General features: G+C 37.6%; 1 protein-coding gene across 1 annotated transcript; it reads right to left on the bottom strand.

The window, feature by feature from the left end:
* Nucleotides 1–15,142: 15,142 nt before the first annotated feature.
* LOC119528016 (60S ribosomal protein L32-like) lies at nucleotides 15,143–15,641 on the bottom strand. The gene has a single exon (XM_037828619.1). The coding sequence runs from the start codon at nucleotides 15,583–15,585 to the stop codon at nucleotides 15,178–15,180; it is 408 nt and encodes a 135-aa protein (XP_037684547.1). The 5' UTR covers nucleotides 15,586–15,641; the 3' UTR covers nucleotides 15,143–15,177.
* Between the last annotated feature and the right edge of the window lie 910 nt (nucleotides 15,642–16,551).

Below are 16,551 nucleotides of genomic sequence, written 5' to 3'. Positions count from 1 at the left end.
CTTTTTACAACTATATTTCCTGGAAACCATGCCTGAAGACATATCTTAAAACATTATTTTCTCCCATAGGAACAGTGTTGTAAGTTGTGTTTTGCCTTAGGATTTAGCATTAAAAAAAATCTTAGCTATGGCCAACAGTGCCATAAAAACAACAGATGCTACCATAAACCTATATAATCACTATGGTTAAATTACAGTTAAATTATGTTCTGGTTCCCATAGGGTAAATATAACCATCATGCATTTTGATTTGTAATATATACATTATACATATAATGCACAAAAGTACTTACTACCTAACTGCATCAGCATTTTGACCTAAAATATGCTAGCTTTATTTTAAAATTGGTATCCCTCAAGATTATGTCCGATAACTTCTCTCTTAGCACCGTCCTCCAGGGTGACTTCAGTCCATGGCTTCCTTTAACACCCATTTTCTTCCAGCCTCCAAATTTACAAATACAGTCTTGATCTCTCTCCTGAGATCTAGACCCATGTTGCCCTCTACCTCCTAGCCATTGCTACTTGGATGTCTTTTGGGTAGAATACTAAGCCTCAAACTATATTTGTGCACTCTTTTTTTTTTTTTTATCTTCATTTTATTGAGATATATTCACATACCACGCAGTCATACAAAACAAATCGTACTTTCGATTGTTTACAGTACCATTACATAGTTGTACATTCATCACCTAAATCAATCCCTGACACCTTCATTAGCACACACACAAAAATAACAAGAATAATAATTAGAGTGAAAAAGAGCAATTGAAGTAAAAAAGAACACTGGGTACCTTTGTCTGTTTGTTTCCTTCCCCTATTTTTCTACTCATCCATCCATAAACTAGACAAAGTGGAGTGTGGTCCTTATGGCTTTCCCAATCCCATTGTCACCCCTCATAAGCTACATTTTTATACAACTGTCTCGAGATTCATGGGTTCTGGGTTGTAGTTTGATAGTTTCAGGTATCCACCACCAGCTACCCCAATTCTTTAGAACCTAAAAAGGGTTGTCTAAAGTGTGCGTAAGAGTGCCCACCAGAGTGACGTCTCGGCTCGTTTTGGAATCTCTCTGCCACTGAAGCTTATTTCATTTCCTTTCACATCCCCCTTTTGGTCAAGAAGATGTTCTCCGTCCCACGATGCCGGGTCTACATTCCTCCCCGGGAGTCATATTCCACGTTGCCAGGGAGATTCACTCCCCTGGGTGTCTGATCCCACGTAGGGGGGAGGGCAGTGATTTCACCTCTCAAGTTGGCTTGCCAGAGAGAGAGGGCCACATCTGAGCAACAAAGAGGCATTCAGGAGGAGACTCTTAGGCACAAATATAGGGAGGCCTAGCCTCTCCTTTGCAGCAACCGTCTTCGCAAGGGTAAAACTTATGGTAGAGGGCTCAACCCATCAAAGCACCAGTCCCCTGTGTCTGTGGTCATGTTAGCAACCATGGAGGTGGGGTAGGCAAATACCCCTGCATTCTCCACAGGCTCCTCAAGGGGGCACTACATCTTTTTTTTTTTCCTTGTTTTTCTTTTTTTTTTTTTAACTTTCCCTTCTTTTTTAAATCAACTGTATGAAAAAAAAAGTTAAAAAGAAAACAAACATACGATAAGAGAACATTTCAAAGAGACCATAACAAGGGAGTAAGAAAAAGACAACTAACCTAAGATAACTGCTTAACTTCCAACATGTTCCTACTTTACCCCAAGAAAGTTACATAATATAGCAACATTTCTGTGAACTTGTTCCTACTATATCCATCAGAAATTAACAGAGCATAGTCATTTCTGGGCATCCCCAGAACGTTAAATAGCTTATCTGTTCTTCTTGGATTATTGTTCCCCCTTCCTTAATTGCTCTCTACTGCTAGTTCCCCTACATTCTACATTATAAACCATTTGTTTTACATTTTTCAAAGTTCACATTAGTGGTAGCATATAATATTTCTCTTTTTGTGCCTGGCTTATTTCGCTCAGCATTATGTCTTCAAGGTTCATCCATGTTGTCATATGTTTCACGAGATCGTTCCTTCTTACTGCCGCGTAGTATTCCATCGTGTGTATATACCACATTTTATTTATCCACTCATCTGTTGAAGGACATTTGGGTTGTTTCCATCTCTTGGCAATTGTGAATAATGCTGCTATGAACATTGGCGTGCAGATATCTGTTCGTGTCACTGCTTTCCGATCTTCCGGGTATATACCGAGAAGTGCAATCGCTGGATCGAATGGTAGCTCTATATCTAGTTTTCTAAGGAACTGCCAGACTGACTTCCAGAGTGGCTGAACCATTATACAGTCCCACCAACAATGAATAAGAGTTCCAATTTCTCCCACATCCCCTCCAGCATTTGTAGTTTCCTGTTTGTTTAATGGCAGCCATTCTAACCGGTGTTAGATGGTATCTCATTGTGGTCTTAATTTGCATCTCTCTAATAGCTAGTGAAGCTGAACATTTTTCATGTGTTTCTTGGCCATTTGTATTTCCTCTTCAGAGAACTGTCTTTTCATATCTTTTGCCCATTTTATAATTGGGCTGGCTGTACTATTGTCATTGAGTTGTAGGATTTCTTGTATATGCAAGATATCAGTCTTTTGTCAGATACATGGTTTCCAAAAATTTTTTCCCATTGAGTTGGCTGCCTCTTTACCTTTTTGAGAAATCCTTTGAGGTGCAGAAACTTCTAAGCTTGAGGAGTTCCCATTTATCTATTTTCTCTTTTGTTGCTTGTGCTTTGGGTGTAAAGTCTAGGAAGTGGCCGCCTAATACAAGGTCTTGAAGATGTTTTCCTACATTATCTTCTAGGAGTTTTATGGTACTTTCTTTTATATTGAGGATCTTTGGTCCATTTGAGTTAATTTTTGTGTAGGGGGTGAGGTAGGGGTCCTCTTTCATTCTTTTGGATATGGATATCCAACTCTCCCAGCCCCATTTGTTGAAAAGACCATTATGACTCAGTTCAGTGACTTTGGGGGCCTTATCAAAGATCAGTCGGCCATAGATCTGAGGGTCTATCTCTGAATTCTCAATTCGATTCCATTGATCTATATGTCTATCTTTGTGCCAGTACCATGCTGTTTTGGCAACTGTGGCTTTATAATAAGCTTCAAAGTCAGGGAGTGTAAGTCCTCCCACTTCGTTTTTTCTTTTTTAAAGTGTCTTTAGCAATTCGAGGCATCTTCCCTTTCCAAATAAATTTGATAACTAGCTTTTCCAAGTCTGCAAAGTAGGTTGTTGGAATTTTGATTGGGATTGCATTGAATCTGTAGAAGAGTTTGGGTAGAATTGACATCTTAATGACATTTAGTCTTCCTATCCATGAACATGGAATATTTTTCCATCTTTTAAGGTCCCCTTCTATTTCTTTTAGTAGAGTTAGGTAGTTTTCTTTGTATAGGTCTTTTACATCTTTGGTTAAGTTTATTCCTAGGTACTTGATTTTTTTAGTTGCTATTGAAAATGGTATCTTTTTCTTGAGTGTCTCTTCAGTTTGTTCATTTCTAGCATATAGAAACATTACTGACTTATGTGCATTAATCTTGTATCCCGCTACTTTGCTAAATTCGTTTATTAGCTCTAGTAGCTGTATTGTCGATTTCTCAGGGTTTTCTAGATATAAGATCATATCATCTGCAAACAATGACAGTTTTACTTCTTCTTTTCCAATTTGGATGCCTTTTATTTCTTTGTCTTGCCGGATTGCCCTGGCTAGCACTTCCAGCACAATGTTGAATAACAGTGGTGACAGCGGGCATCCTTGTCTTGTTCCTGATCTTAGAGGGAAGGCTTTCAGTCTCTCACCATTGAGTACTATGCTAGCTGTGGGTTTTTCATATATGCTCTTTATCATGTTGAGGAAGTTTCCTTCAATTCCTACCTTTTGAAGTGTTTTTATCAAAAAGGGATGTTGGATTTTGTCAAATGCTTTTTCAGCATCTATTGAGATGATCAATTGATTTTTCCCTTTCGAGTTTTTAATGTGTTGTAATACATTGATTGATTTTCTTATGTGAACCATCCTTGCATGCCTGGAATGAACCCACTTGTCATGGTGTATGATTTTTTTAATGTGTCTTTGGATTCGATTTGCAAGTATTTTGTCGAGGATTTTTGCATCTATATTCATTAGGGAGATTGGCCGGTAGTTTTCCTTTTTGTAGCATCTTTGCCTGGTTTTGGTATTAGATTGATGTTAGCTTCATAAAATGAGTTAGGTAGTGTTCCATTTTCTTCAATGTTTTGAAAGAGTTTGAGTAAGATTGGTGTCAGTTCTTTCTGGAAAGTTTGGTAGAATTCCCCTGTGAGGCCATCTGGCCCTGGGCATTTATTTGTGGGAAGATTTTTGATGACTGATTGGATCTCTTTGCTTGTGATGGGTTGGTTGAGGTCTTCTGTTTCTTCTCTGGTCAGTCTAGGTTGTTCATATGTTTCCAGGAAATTGTCCATTTCTTCTACATTATCCAGTTTGTTGCCATACAGTTGTTCATAATATTCTCTTATAATTTTTTTAATTTCTTCAGGATCTGCAGTTATGTCACCTTTTTCATTCATTATTTTGTTGATATGGGTCTTCTCTCTTTTTGATTTTGTCAGTCTAGCTAGGGGCTTGTCAATCTTGTTGATCTTCTCAAAGAACCAACTTTTGGTGATATTTATCCTCTCTATTGTTTTTTTGTTCTCTATGTCATTTATTTCTGCTTTAATCCTTGTTATTTCTTTTCTTCTACTTGGTTTGGGATTGGTTTGCTGTTCATTTTCTAGCTTCTTCAGTTGATCCATTAGTTCTTTGATTTGGCTCTTTCTTCCTTTTTAATATATGCGTTTAGTGCTATAAATTTCCCTCTTAGCACTGCTTTTGCTGCATCCCATAGGTTTTGGTATGTTGTGTTCTCATTTTCATTTGTCTCTATATATTTAGCAATTTCTCTTGCTATTTCTTCTTTAACCCACTGATTGTTTAGGAGTGTGTTGTTTAACCTCCAGGTATTTGTGAATTTTCTAAGTCTCTGATGGTTATTGACTTCTAATTGTATTCCATTGTGGTCAGAGAATGTGCTTTGAATAATTTCAATCTTTTTAAATTTATTGAGGCTTGTTTTATGTCCCAGCATATGATCTATTCTGGAGAAAGTTCCGTGAGCACTAGAAAAGTATGTGTATCCTGGTGATTTGGGATGTAATGTCCTGTATATGTCTGTTAAATCTAATTCATTTATCAGATTGTTTAGGTTTTCAATTTCCTTATTGGTCTTCTGTCTGGTTGATCTATCTATAGGAGAGAGTGATGTGTTGAAGTCTCCCACAGTTATTGTGGAAACATTAATTGCTTCCTTTAGTTTTGCCAGTGTTTCTCTCATGTATTTTGTGGCACCTTGATTGGGTGCATAGACATTTACGATTGTTATTTCTTCTTGCTGAATTGCTCCTTTTATTAGTATGTAGTGGCCTTCTTTGTCTCTCAAAACATCCCTGCATTTGAAGTCTATTTTATCTGAGATTAATATTGCTACACCTGCTTTCTTTTGGCTGTAGCTTGCATGAAATATTTTTTTCCATCCTTTCACTTTCAGTTTCTTTGTGTCCCTGTGTCTAAGATGAGTCTCTTGTATGCAACATATTGATGGTTCATTTTTTTTGATCCATTCTGCGAATCTATATCTTTTAATTGGGGAGTTTAATCCATTTACATTCAACGTTATAACCATGAAGGCATTTCTTGAATCAGCCATCTTATCCTTTGGTTTATGTTTGCCATATTTTTTCCCTCTCTCTATTAATATCCTTTATTGTACCCATACCGAATCTCTTTAGTACTGAACCTTTCTCCAAGTCTCTCTGTCCTGTCTTTGTTTCTCTGTCTGTAGGGCTCCCTTTAGTATCTCCAGTAGGGCAGGTCTCTTATTAGCAAATTCTCTCAGCATTTGTTTGTCTGTGAAAAATTTAAGCTCTCCCTCAAATTTGAAGGAGAGCTTTGCTGGATAAAGTATTCTTGGCTGGAAATTTTTCTCACTCAGAATTTTAAATATATCGTGCCACTGCCTTCTCGCCTCCATGGTGGCTGCTGAGTAGTCACTACTTAGTCGTATGCTGTTTCCTTTGTATGTGGTGAATTGCTTTTCTCTTGCTGCTTTCAGAACTTGCTCCTTCTCTTCTGTGTTTGACAGTGTGATCAGTATATGTCTCGGAGTGGGTTTATTTGGATTTATTCTATTTGGAGTTCGCTGAGCATTTATGATTTGTGTATTTATGTTGTTTAGAAGATTTGGGAAGTTTTCCCCAACAATTTCTTTGAATACTCTTCCTAGACCTTTACCTTTTTCTTCCCCTTCTGGGACACCAATGAGTCTTATATTTGGACGTTTCATATTATCTATCATATCCCTGAGGTCCATTTATATTTTTTCTATTTTTTTCCCCATTCTTTCTTTTATGCTTTCATTTTCCATTCTGTCATCTTCCAGGTCACTGATTCGTTGTTCAACTTTCTCTAGTCTTGTACTATGAGTGTCCAGAATCTTTTTAATTTGGTCAACAGTTTCTTTAATTTCCAAAAGATCATCCATTTTTTTATTTAGTCTTGCAGTGTCTTCTTTATGCTCTTCTAGAGTCTTCTTGATTTCCTTTATATCCCGTACTATGGTCTCATTGTTCATCTTTAGTTCTTTGAGTAGCTGCTCTAGGTGCTGTGTCTCTTCTGGTCTTTTGATTTGGGTGCTTAGGCTTGGGTTATCCATATCGTCTGGTTTTTTCATATGCTTTATAATTTTCTGTTGTTTTTGGCCTCGTGGCATTTGCTGAACTTGATAGGGTTCTTTTAGGGTTTGTAGACCTATTGAAGTCCTTATCTCTAAATTATCAGATCTACAGCTTCGTGGAGTACACTTTCTCTAACTAACCAGCAGGTGGCGTCCACGAGCCACCTGTTCTCCACAAGCCAGTTCTCCCCTGCTTAGCCTTTTTGGTGAGTGGGGGAGTGAGTCTTGTGGGGCCCAATTGGTGTACCAAGCTTGCGTGTGTAGTTGGTGTTGCCTGCCCTGTATGTGGGGCGTGTTTCTGGGCAGTTGGGGAGGGGGGGGTGGCCCTAACAATCAAATCTCCCTGGTGATCCTAGAGTTTTAAAGCTGCTGCAATAGTCTAATCCTTCAGTTCAGTCCTGCCACAGTTTGTCTCTGCCACTTACCCACTAGTCCTTGGTATTGGCGTATGGCTCCTGAGACTTGCAAGTGGGCCCCTCTTCCAGGCCGTGCACCCCGGGTCCTCTGTTGAGGGATGACTGTGCTATGTCACAGGTGAGTGCCGTCCTCCCAGGGCAGTTCTGGGCTGCTGGGCTGTGTAGGGAGGCTCCCAGTCTGCTCAAATGATGGCTGAATGGGGCTTTGTTAATTCACACTGCTCCACCTTCCCAACTCTGGGACAATCAGCTGAGGTTGCAGGGAAGGCTAATGTCCATGCCCAGTTTTGTGGTGTGTGCCTGTTATTTGAAGCACTTCCATCACACTGGGTTGTCTGGGGCAGCTCTGGGCTATGGGGCTGGCGATGGGCAGGAGTGTTTCCTGTCCACCAGGATGGTGGCTGTGAGCGGACACCCCCCTTTTCTTGGGAAGTTGTGGTGTTTAGTGAATTTTCTCAGCCACTGGGTTATTGCCTTTTGTCTCAGAGCTCTCTTAGTTCTGCTCTTGACTTGACGTGCCCAAATTGCAATTCTTTGAAGCTTTCTGTATTGGGCTTCTTAGAGTAATTGTTTTAGAAAAAGAAAAAAGGATTAAAAAAAAAAAAAAAGGGCCCTCCTCAGAGATCTAATGGGTTATTGAAATGCTAACAGACAAAGCAGCCAGGGCCATTAAGGAAAGGTCCACAGGGGGGAGAGATCAGCTTTTCTTCGGGATTTGCATATGCGCCTCAAGGCCTGAGCTCCGCCCTTCCCCTTTCTGTGTTCACCAGAACTCCAAAAATCCTCTGCTTTTATTTTGGAGTTTTTCGTGTTGTTTTTTTTTTCTATGCCTGTCTCCTCTCTGCTGGGCTGGCTGCTCTCAGATTCTCTGGTGTCTGGTCTCAGTCTATCTATGGTTGGAGTTTGGATCAGTAGAATGAGTTTCCGATAAGGGCTGCCACTGCAGTTCTCCCTTCTCCTTCCTGGAGCTGACAGCCCCTCCTCCCATGGGACTGAGCCTGGCAGGGAGGGGCGCGGGTCCCCTGGCCGCAAAAACTTACAGATTTCGCTGATCTCAGCAGTTCGACATTTTCATGAGTGTTGTATGAAGTATGCCCAAAGTCAGATTGCTCTGTGGTGTCCAGTCCACGCAGTTCCTGGCTTTCTACCTACTTTCCTGGAGGAGTAACTAAAACATACAGCTCTCCAGTCTGCCATCTTGCCCCGCCTCCTATTTGTGCGCTCTTAACAGTGTGCTATTACAGCAAAGTGGTTAAGAGCTCTAGACTTGGTACCCAGCCTGCTGCTTGTTAACTTTGTGATTTTAGACAAGTTATTTACATTTCTGTTTCTCAGTTTCCTTATCTGTAAAATGGGGATGATGATAGTAGTTACTTCACAGGTTTGTTATGAGGACCAAAGTAATTATTATGTATAAAGTGCTTAAAATGTGCCTGGCAAATAATGTGTTTGATAAATATTGGTGTCTTTTTGTCATTTTTACTGTTAACTGTTGTCATCCAGAAATCTAACCTTCCACATGTGTTTCTTTTCTTTGTTGCCTGCATCATTCAGCAACTGGGGCATTTGCAGGAGCTATGTATCAGTTCCAGAGAGTATGAATAAGTTCTCTGTAAGGTACAAACTCTAAAATTTTGCTCTCCCTTGACTATAGGAAATACTGCAAAATAGTGCATGTTGCCAAGTGAATGGCATAGACCACAGAGTAATGGTGGGATTCTGAGGTCTTAATAAATGATCACAATGTCATCACAATGTAGATAACTTGTCTAGCTTTTCCTTTTTGTTGTGATGTTCCTGAAGGAGATTTATATAAATAGAGCAATGGCAAGAAGGAGATTCAAAGTATTATGTTATTATCATGCCTTTGGCCAAAAATACAGGTGCAGAGCTATCTAATAAACTGGATTGGAGCTTATGCCTGAACTTAAGGTCTGGGTGAAGGATCTCCTTCTCTCCTAAATCTCACTGTTTTACAGAAGATCTAACGTTAGTCTTTTAGAGTATGTGTGAAATGACAGAGAGCAAGATAGGAAACCCTTATATATATAATGTGTGACTTAAATGCATGATGAGTCTTCATACTTATAAAGATAGTCCAATTAGTGTTTTGGACTAAGACACAATCAGATTAGTATTCCGTCTTCTTAGAGAGATTCAAGAGGGCAGGATATGGAGAAAGAGTGTGACATCTTTTTCGTCTAGCTTTGGTTTTCTAGTGGTTTTGGTTTAATGGCCTTTAGGAATAACTGAAAACAGTTGGCTGTCTGTCCAGGAGCCCTATATTCTGTTTCTTCAGGAAGCCCCTGGGATTTGGGAGGAACTTTAAAGTACTTTTCAAATTTAAGGATAAGGTTACCCTCGAGGATGAAATTAAGGGATAGTAAGATGATAAATAAGATTTGCCATTTGAGAAAGTGGACCACCATTAGTGATGTTACTGTGGTGTTTTGGAAATAAGCTGATTCTAATTTTGGTAAGTGGGTGTAATCTTTGGAGAATATGATTATGTGTGATTGTACTAGCAGGGCAAAGCTAAAGCCCAACCATGTCATATGCAGTCTGAAGTAAGAATGTGACAACAGAAGGGGAATGATTGACCTTGAGCTGGAAAAGAGGATTCCAGAGTATTACACTCAGATTCTGCAACCTTGGGTACGTTGCTGGCTTGTCAACTCCAGGAGGGAAAAGGCCATGTCTGTTTTGGTCACGTCAGTGTACCTTGCACCTGGCATGTAAGGAATGCAGTAGGCATGCATTTGTCTAACGAATAAATGAATGTTGTCAAGGTAGATGATAAAGGAGATTTGGCTTACTCTCTTGACTCCAAGGCATACTCAGGAAGCTGATTTGTTGACAAATTCTTGATAATAACATATCTCAAAATGTAGTTGGCAAAAAAACGTTTTAGAGCTGCTTAGTTATTTAAATAATCAGAAATGAGTTTTTATTTTAATCCTAGTAAGTTTAAAGTATGTATTGGAAATTGTTTAATGAAGTCGTAATGCATATAGTACTCTTTCTCTATAATTTTGCCTTGTTTTAGGTAGAATTAGGTTCAGCAGTGAGTGGCAGGAACCCAGTATAACAGTGGCTTAAGAAAGTTAGTAATTTACTTTCTTTTGTGTAATTCAGGCAGTACTGAGCTGGTATGGTACTCAGTTTCTACCTCCTTCAACGTGTGCCTTTTTCTTTTTGTTCAGGGAAGCTTCTTCAGTTCTAGCCATGAGTTCTGCTTTCTTAACCAGCAGGAATGAGGATAGGGCAAAGCTGGGCGTATTCCCATCCTATGAGGATGCTTCCCAGAAGTTGCATGATCACTTCTGCTTATGTCTTTTCAATTATAACTGAATCATGGGCCACAAATAGCTGCAAGGGAAGCTGGAAAATGTAGTTTTTCCTGGAAATGGCTATGTGCCTAGTCAGAAATTAGGGATTCTGTTATTTTGGCAAAAGGAAAGAATCAGTATCGCAAGGCATCTGGCTATAAATTTCAGAAGATAATGTATTAGCACACTTGCTAATTTGCCCTTCAATATTGTTTATAAGAATACCATATTGCTACAATGAGTTCAGTATTCGGTATAGAATTTTCACTAAGCTTTGTCTTGATTTAGTGATAGCTTCAGATTTTTATTGCTAGGAAAATATTTTAACAAGTCAAATTAACTGCCTTCTGATTTGTATGTTCTGATCTTAATAGTATAATCTACCCTGTGTGTGTATGTGTGTGTGTGTGTATATATATGTTATTTTAATGTGATTCATTATTGTAGGAATAATTACTGAAATTTCCTGTTGTTATACATTGAGCATATGGTTAAACACCTCTTAGAAACACTCAATTCTTACTATTTGTAAACTAGAAAAATGTGCAGGTATCTTGTTATTAATTTGATATTGAGAAATGCTTTTTAAAAAAATGTTAATATTCCTTAAGAAATCTAACTTTATAGAATATTTATATACTTTAATATTTTGTATGTAATGGCTTGGCACCTGTGTTTTCATAGCTTAGTGATAATTAAGCTTAGTGGGTCTTCATGGAATCCTTAAGCAATTTTGGCTATAAAAAACTCTGATAACTTGGGTTTATAGATATGCTTGAAAGAATCTGTAATTTTCCTGATGGTAAACAATGTCTTCTCACAGGTCAGGGAGACTTTAGTTTTGTAAGTCATAGGACAATTGTGTAATATAATTGTCATAAACTTACTTTAAATGCCATTTATAAATTATTTGTCAATGTAAACCAAAAATTATGAATGCCTTATAAAGTTATAGTGTCCAAGGACTTCATAAAGTCCTGTATTAAGAAATTGGTCATAGCAGTTGCCTTTAAGAGCCATAGAAAGGCACTGGGTAGGGGGACAGAGAGGGCGGCATTCTTACCTTTCATACTCTTACATATTTTGTCATGTGTATTGTTATCTAATTAAAGTAAATACATAATAAAAGCCTGTTTTATTATAATTTTTAGAGTCTTGCCATTTTCTTTTTATTGTATGCTTTCATGAAATGTAAGTTTGATTTATGTATTAAATGAGGCTTACAAAATGGCCAAGACACAGATTGTGCCCTTGATGAATTTTCTCACTAATGGGAATAAGACATGTACACAAATGAGTATTACGTAGAATAAAGTGGTAAGTTCTTCAAGAGTTGATGGTACTGTGGTTTCAAAAAGCAAGTTAGACTCTCTCTGGAAGCATTACGGAAGATTCGTGTACGGGGTGGTATTTAACCTGTCTTTTGAGGGATTGGCAGGATTTGGACATGTGTTATGTAGCTAACGGTTTCAGTAGTAAATTACATGGAGCAAAGGCATAGAGGCTGGAAGCATGGGAAATGGTGAGTGCTTTTTTTGCTTCTATGATGAGGATAATTAAATTATATTTCAGTTTCCTCTTTTTTTAATTTTAATTAAAAAAAAATTTTCTGTAGCAGATACAGCCAGACATAGTTCTTTCAACTCAAGTAATTTATATCTGAAGCTATTGCTTCAAATATAGCTGTTTAAACCAGATTGTAAGAGCAGTTCAGAGAGGAGTCCTTTGGACTGATTTCTCAAAGGAAAACAGGCTGATTTGGCTGGGACAGTTGAGCACTGGAAAGATGGATGGGGTCTTAGCATGGGGAGATTTAACACCAGGGTAAGACTTTATTTGATAGTCATACTTTCAAATTAAACACAAATTGTAATTTTAAAATTCTGTGTATATATAAACACGTTCACACTATCTATAGTGTTCTGAATTTAATGTAAGCATGTCTCAGTTTTTTTTTTTTTTAAGATGTTTGTGTATTAGTACATTGTGTGGATGATACATATTTCAATTTCTTAATTTCCTAATGGACACTTAAATTGGTTCAGTTTTTTCTTTTTCTCTTTTTTCTTTTCTCTTTTGGTACTTTTTTTTGTACTGTTTTTGTTGTGCTTTTCTACAGGTCTGTCTTTAAGATAAATTCTTACAAGTGAAATTGCAGAATCAATGGATAGTGCATTTTTAATTTTGAAAGCTTTTCACAAATTGCCCTCCAAGATGTGCCCAGTGTACAATAAGAGTGTTTTAAGGTTTTGGTTTCCTTCTCTTTTCACCATCCCGGGATGTTATGAAATCTGATAGGTGTAAAAGTATACACAGATCATATTTTAATTTGTATTTCTTTGATCATGAGTGAAGTTGATCTTTTTATATCTCAGAATTTTAAAATACATATTTTGTGGGCTCTCGATGTTATTTAGATTACTTCTTTCTGAGCACTATTTGGTTATTTTTTTATTTAAAACAATAACAATTTTGTTGAGATATATAATACACATACTGTAAGATTTACCCTTTTAAAGTATACAATTCAGTTATTATAAAATTGAGTGCCAGCCATTGCTTTATTATTTGTAGTAAATTATTTATTATTTGTAGTAAATAAATTTGTAGTAAATAACAAATTGAACTTCAGGGGCCTTTCTTTCCAAAATCATCAGCATATGAGGCCCAAAATATGAAATGGGAAAGTGCAGCTTCTCCTGTAGTTTTTCCAGTCTGTAGACCTCTCCTCCCTGAGAGTGCATTAGGCCAGCTGGGTTCTGAAATGGAATGATGCATGACAACTGCTTTGGAATCTGAGTGCTTTGGGATGTGGTTTTTTAAAAAATAAATTGTCGTTGAAACTGATTTCCAATTGCTAGAAGTGATACAGACTTTTCAATTTTTTTCTGAAAATGTTTTAAATATGAAATGTGAACTGAAAAAGTCTTCTGAGGTAAAAATATTTTTAAAATTTAGTAACTTTAAAATTAGTAAGTCAGTTTTTTTAGAGAAGTGATTGAACTCCTTTGTAGTTACTCTGGTTATTTTTTAATTTAGTGATTTCTTAATAATTCTCCTAAAGAATGTGTGAGTATGTGTGTATGTGTGTGTGTGTGTTGTTTAGGATAAAATGAATAAGTTGTTTCAACTTGAACAACAGTAATGATCTGGCCTACGTGTATTTCTGTGAACTGAGAAAAGTGTAGCAGTAATTTGTTTGACTGATTTTGTGTGAACTATTTTTGCCCTCTGGCATTGGCTCCCAACTAATAGGGTCCTCTGGCAGCCTCTGTTCATTGCCCAAGGACAATTTGCGGAATGGTAGCTCCTATTACTGGCTAAGTTTGGGACCCTGATATGTATTGTTGTTCCACTTGGGAAAAGATGCAGCAGAGGCCCATAGTGGATGGTTTTATATTGATTTTGGTAGAACCAAAAGTATCATTCCCTTTCCTTTTGATTTGGTAAAGTAATACTTCAGCATTTATTTTCTGTTTTTCTTAATAAAATATCCTTAAAATTGTGGTTCTCTGCATTTTAACTCCCTCCATTATTTCTCCATATTTTTAGGCCTTTCTGTTTGTTTGGAAAATTATTTTTTGTTGGTTTGGTTTTTGTCATTTAAACTAAAATGTCTTTTTCTCCCCTTGACATTCTTTTTCTTGTTAATCATTTTTTTCATATCTTCAGGTTTTTCCCTACTTTAGTGTTCCTTTGTCTTTGATTTGTAGTTTTGATTAAAGTGGATTTTTTTTCCTGGGCTTTTAATTAGATTTTCTTGTCCTTTAGCTCTTTGTAGTGAGATTGAAGATGATGCTGACAGACACTTGGGTCAGTAGCATGATTACTTAGAATGAGTCTAATGTGAACATTGAGTGGCTCTAATACAGGATTTAGTTTAGCTTATGGATATTTCCATTCTCTAACTTAGAGGCACTGTCCTAAAAAATAAAATAGAATTCTTAGTAATATGTGTATTCAAGTCAAGGTGAGATATGAGCACTGGACTTACAGGGTAATGGTGTATATAACTCTGGAAACTATTTTGCCAAGACATGTAATGTCGATTTGGTTGAAGAGAGTAACTGGGTCTTTTAAACACACTATGTATATATTGTATAATTCATATGTTTTCTTGCTTCACTAAAATTTCCTTAACCATGATAGCCTATATGCATTATAAATAAGTTTGATATGCCTCCTAGTCAGCATAAGAAGACTTGGATTCTGGTTCCACCTTTATCATGGACTTGAAGTATGAATAAGTGCCCTGCTTCTTTAGCTGTCAAATGGGACACTCATATAAAAACTGAAATGATATGGAAAAAATAGGTATGGAAATACTTTGAAGATATAAAAATGCTCTACAAATCTGAAATATTTTAGTTATCTTATTCTTAATAAGGAACTCAGGGCTATTACAGCCCTCCACCCTTACTTAATCTAAAGCAATGTTTATCCTTTGTAATGTTGTCTAGAAAAATCCAGCCTTTTTTGATGCATTTTATATATATATATAGATATTTGTTCTGAATTTTTTATGCAGACATTGCTAAGATAGTGCTTAGCAGTTTTTAGATACAGTAGAGAACTACTGTTTTGTTCTTAGGTGTTTTGTTCTTAAGACTTTTTTTTTTTATTTTTTTGACTTTTTATGGTTTTATTTCACACAAATACAACTTGCACACCAGCTGTCTATTCATTTTCTTCGCTGCGCAGCCAGGCATTGGGGTTGGTGACTCTGATGGCTAGCTGGGCTGCTCGTTCCACGATGGCTTTGCAGTTCTTGGAAGAAACATTGTGAGCAATCTCAGCACAGTAAGATTTGTTGCACATCAGCAGCACTTCCAGCTCCTTGACATTGTGGACCAGGAACTTGCAAAAGCCACTGGGTAGCATGTGCTTCGTTTTCTTGTTGTTCCCATAACCAATGTTGGGCATCAAGATCTGGCCCTTGAATCTTCTCCGCACCCTGTTGTCAATGCCTCTGGGTTTCCTCCAGTTACGCTTAATTTTGACATATCGGTCTGACTGGTGCCGGATAAACTTCTTGGTCCTCTTTTTGATGATCTTGGGCTTTACGAGGGGTCTGAGGGCAGCCATGATGCCAAGTAGGAGATGGCTGCCACCTCCGTGGGCAGCGCCGAGGAAGAGAGAGGGAAAGAAAGGTGGTGTGCAAGTCTCTTAAGACTTTTTAATTTTATGACAAAAGACATCAAAAAGGCTTTTTATGAAAATGAATAATGCCTTTTTTATTCTCTTTTAGTAAAATCAGCAATTTTTCAGTCCCAGAAATCTGTAAAAATATTGTTTGTGGGAAAATACAGTGGGAATGGCATCAGTAGGTGGTTGTTTGAGTTAGGACTGGGAACAGGTAGTTTTTCTTACCATCTCAGTCACAGACCCAGGACCCAGGACCCTTTATTCTAATAATATAGAAAGAGCTAAAGTTGGCTTGTAGCACCTGAAGTGATTTAAGATGCCTCTGCACGCGTGCGCTCTCTTTCTCTTGCCTCTGTCTCTCTCTCTCTCATTGTTTATTTTATTCTAATCATTCAGGAAGGAAGCTCTGAAATGGTTTTGCTTTCTGGGAATCAAAGATTAATTTGTGACAAAAATAGTTAATAATGGGTCCTTTTTTTAGAAACACACACACACACACACAACACAAACTCTCCTGAATAAGGGGGGAGATTTCTTTGGTACCCCTTCATGAGGTGCTCATAAAATTTGTTTTCTTACATTTGGTGTGGATATTTGGGTGTCATTTCTCTTAAAAATCAAGTTCTATGGGAAGTGGCTATATTTTCATCACTCCCTTAGAAGAATGTAGGTACTGACAAATTCTGTGCATCCCCAAAGTCTGGTTTGCTTAGGTCTTGCCCTCCTTGCAATTGTTAGGATGCCATTTGCTGATGTGGGGCCGTCGTTGAAATCCAGGACATCTTTTGAGCATATCAAAAGACTGTGGGGGTAGAAATGTTAAGGTTGCAAAATGCTTGCAGAGTACCACACGCTGTTGATGGGCTTACTGTAGTGATTTATGATCCTTGGAAATTTAGGCCTTTG

Source organism: Choloepus didactylus, chromosome 2 (genome assembly GCF_015220235.1).
Source record: "Choloepus didactylus isolate mChoDid1 chromosome 2, mChoDid1.pri, whole genome shotgun sequence".
Taxonomy (NCBI): Eukaryota; Metazoa; Chordata; class Mammalia; order Pilosa; family Megalonychidae; genus Choloepus; species Choloepus didactylus.
The sequence above is the reverse complement of the archived record's forward strand: the minus strand, read 5'-3'. Positions and strand labels throughout refer to the sequence as shown.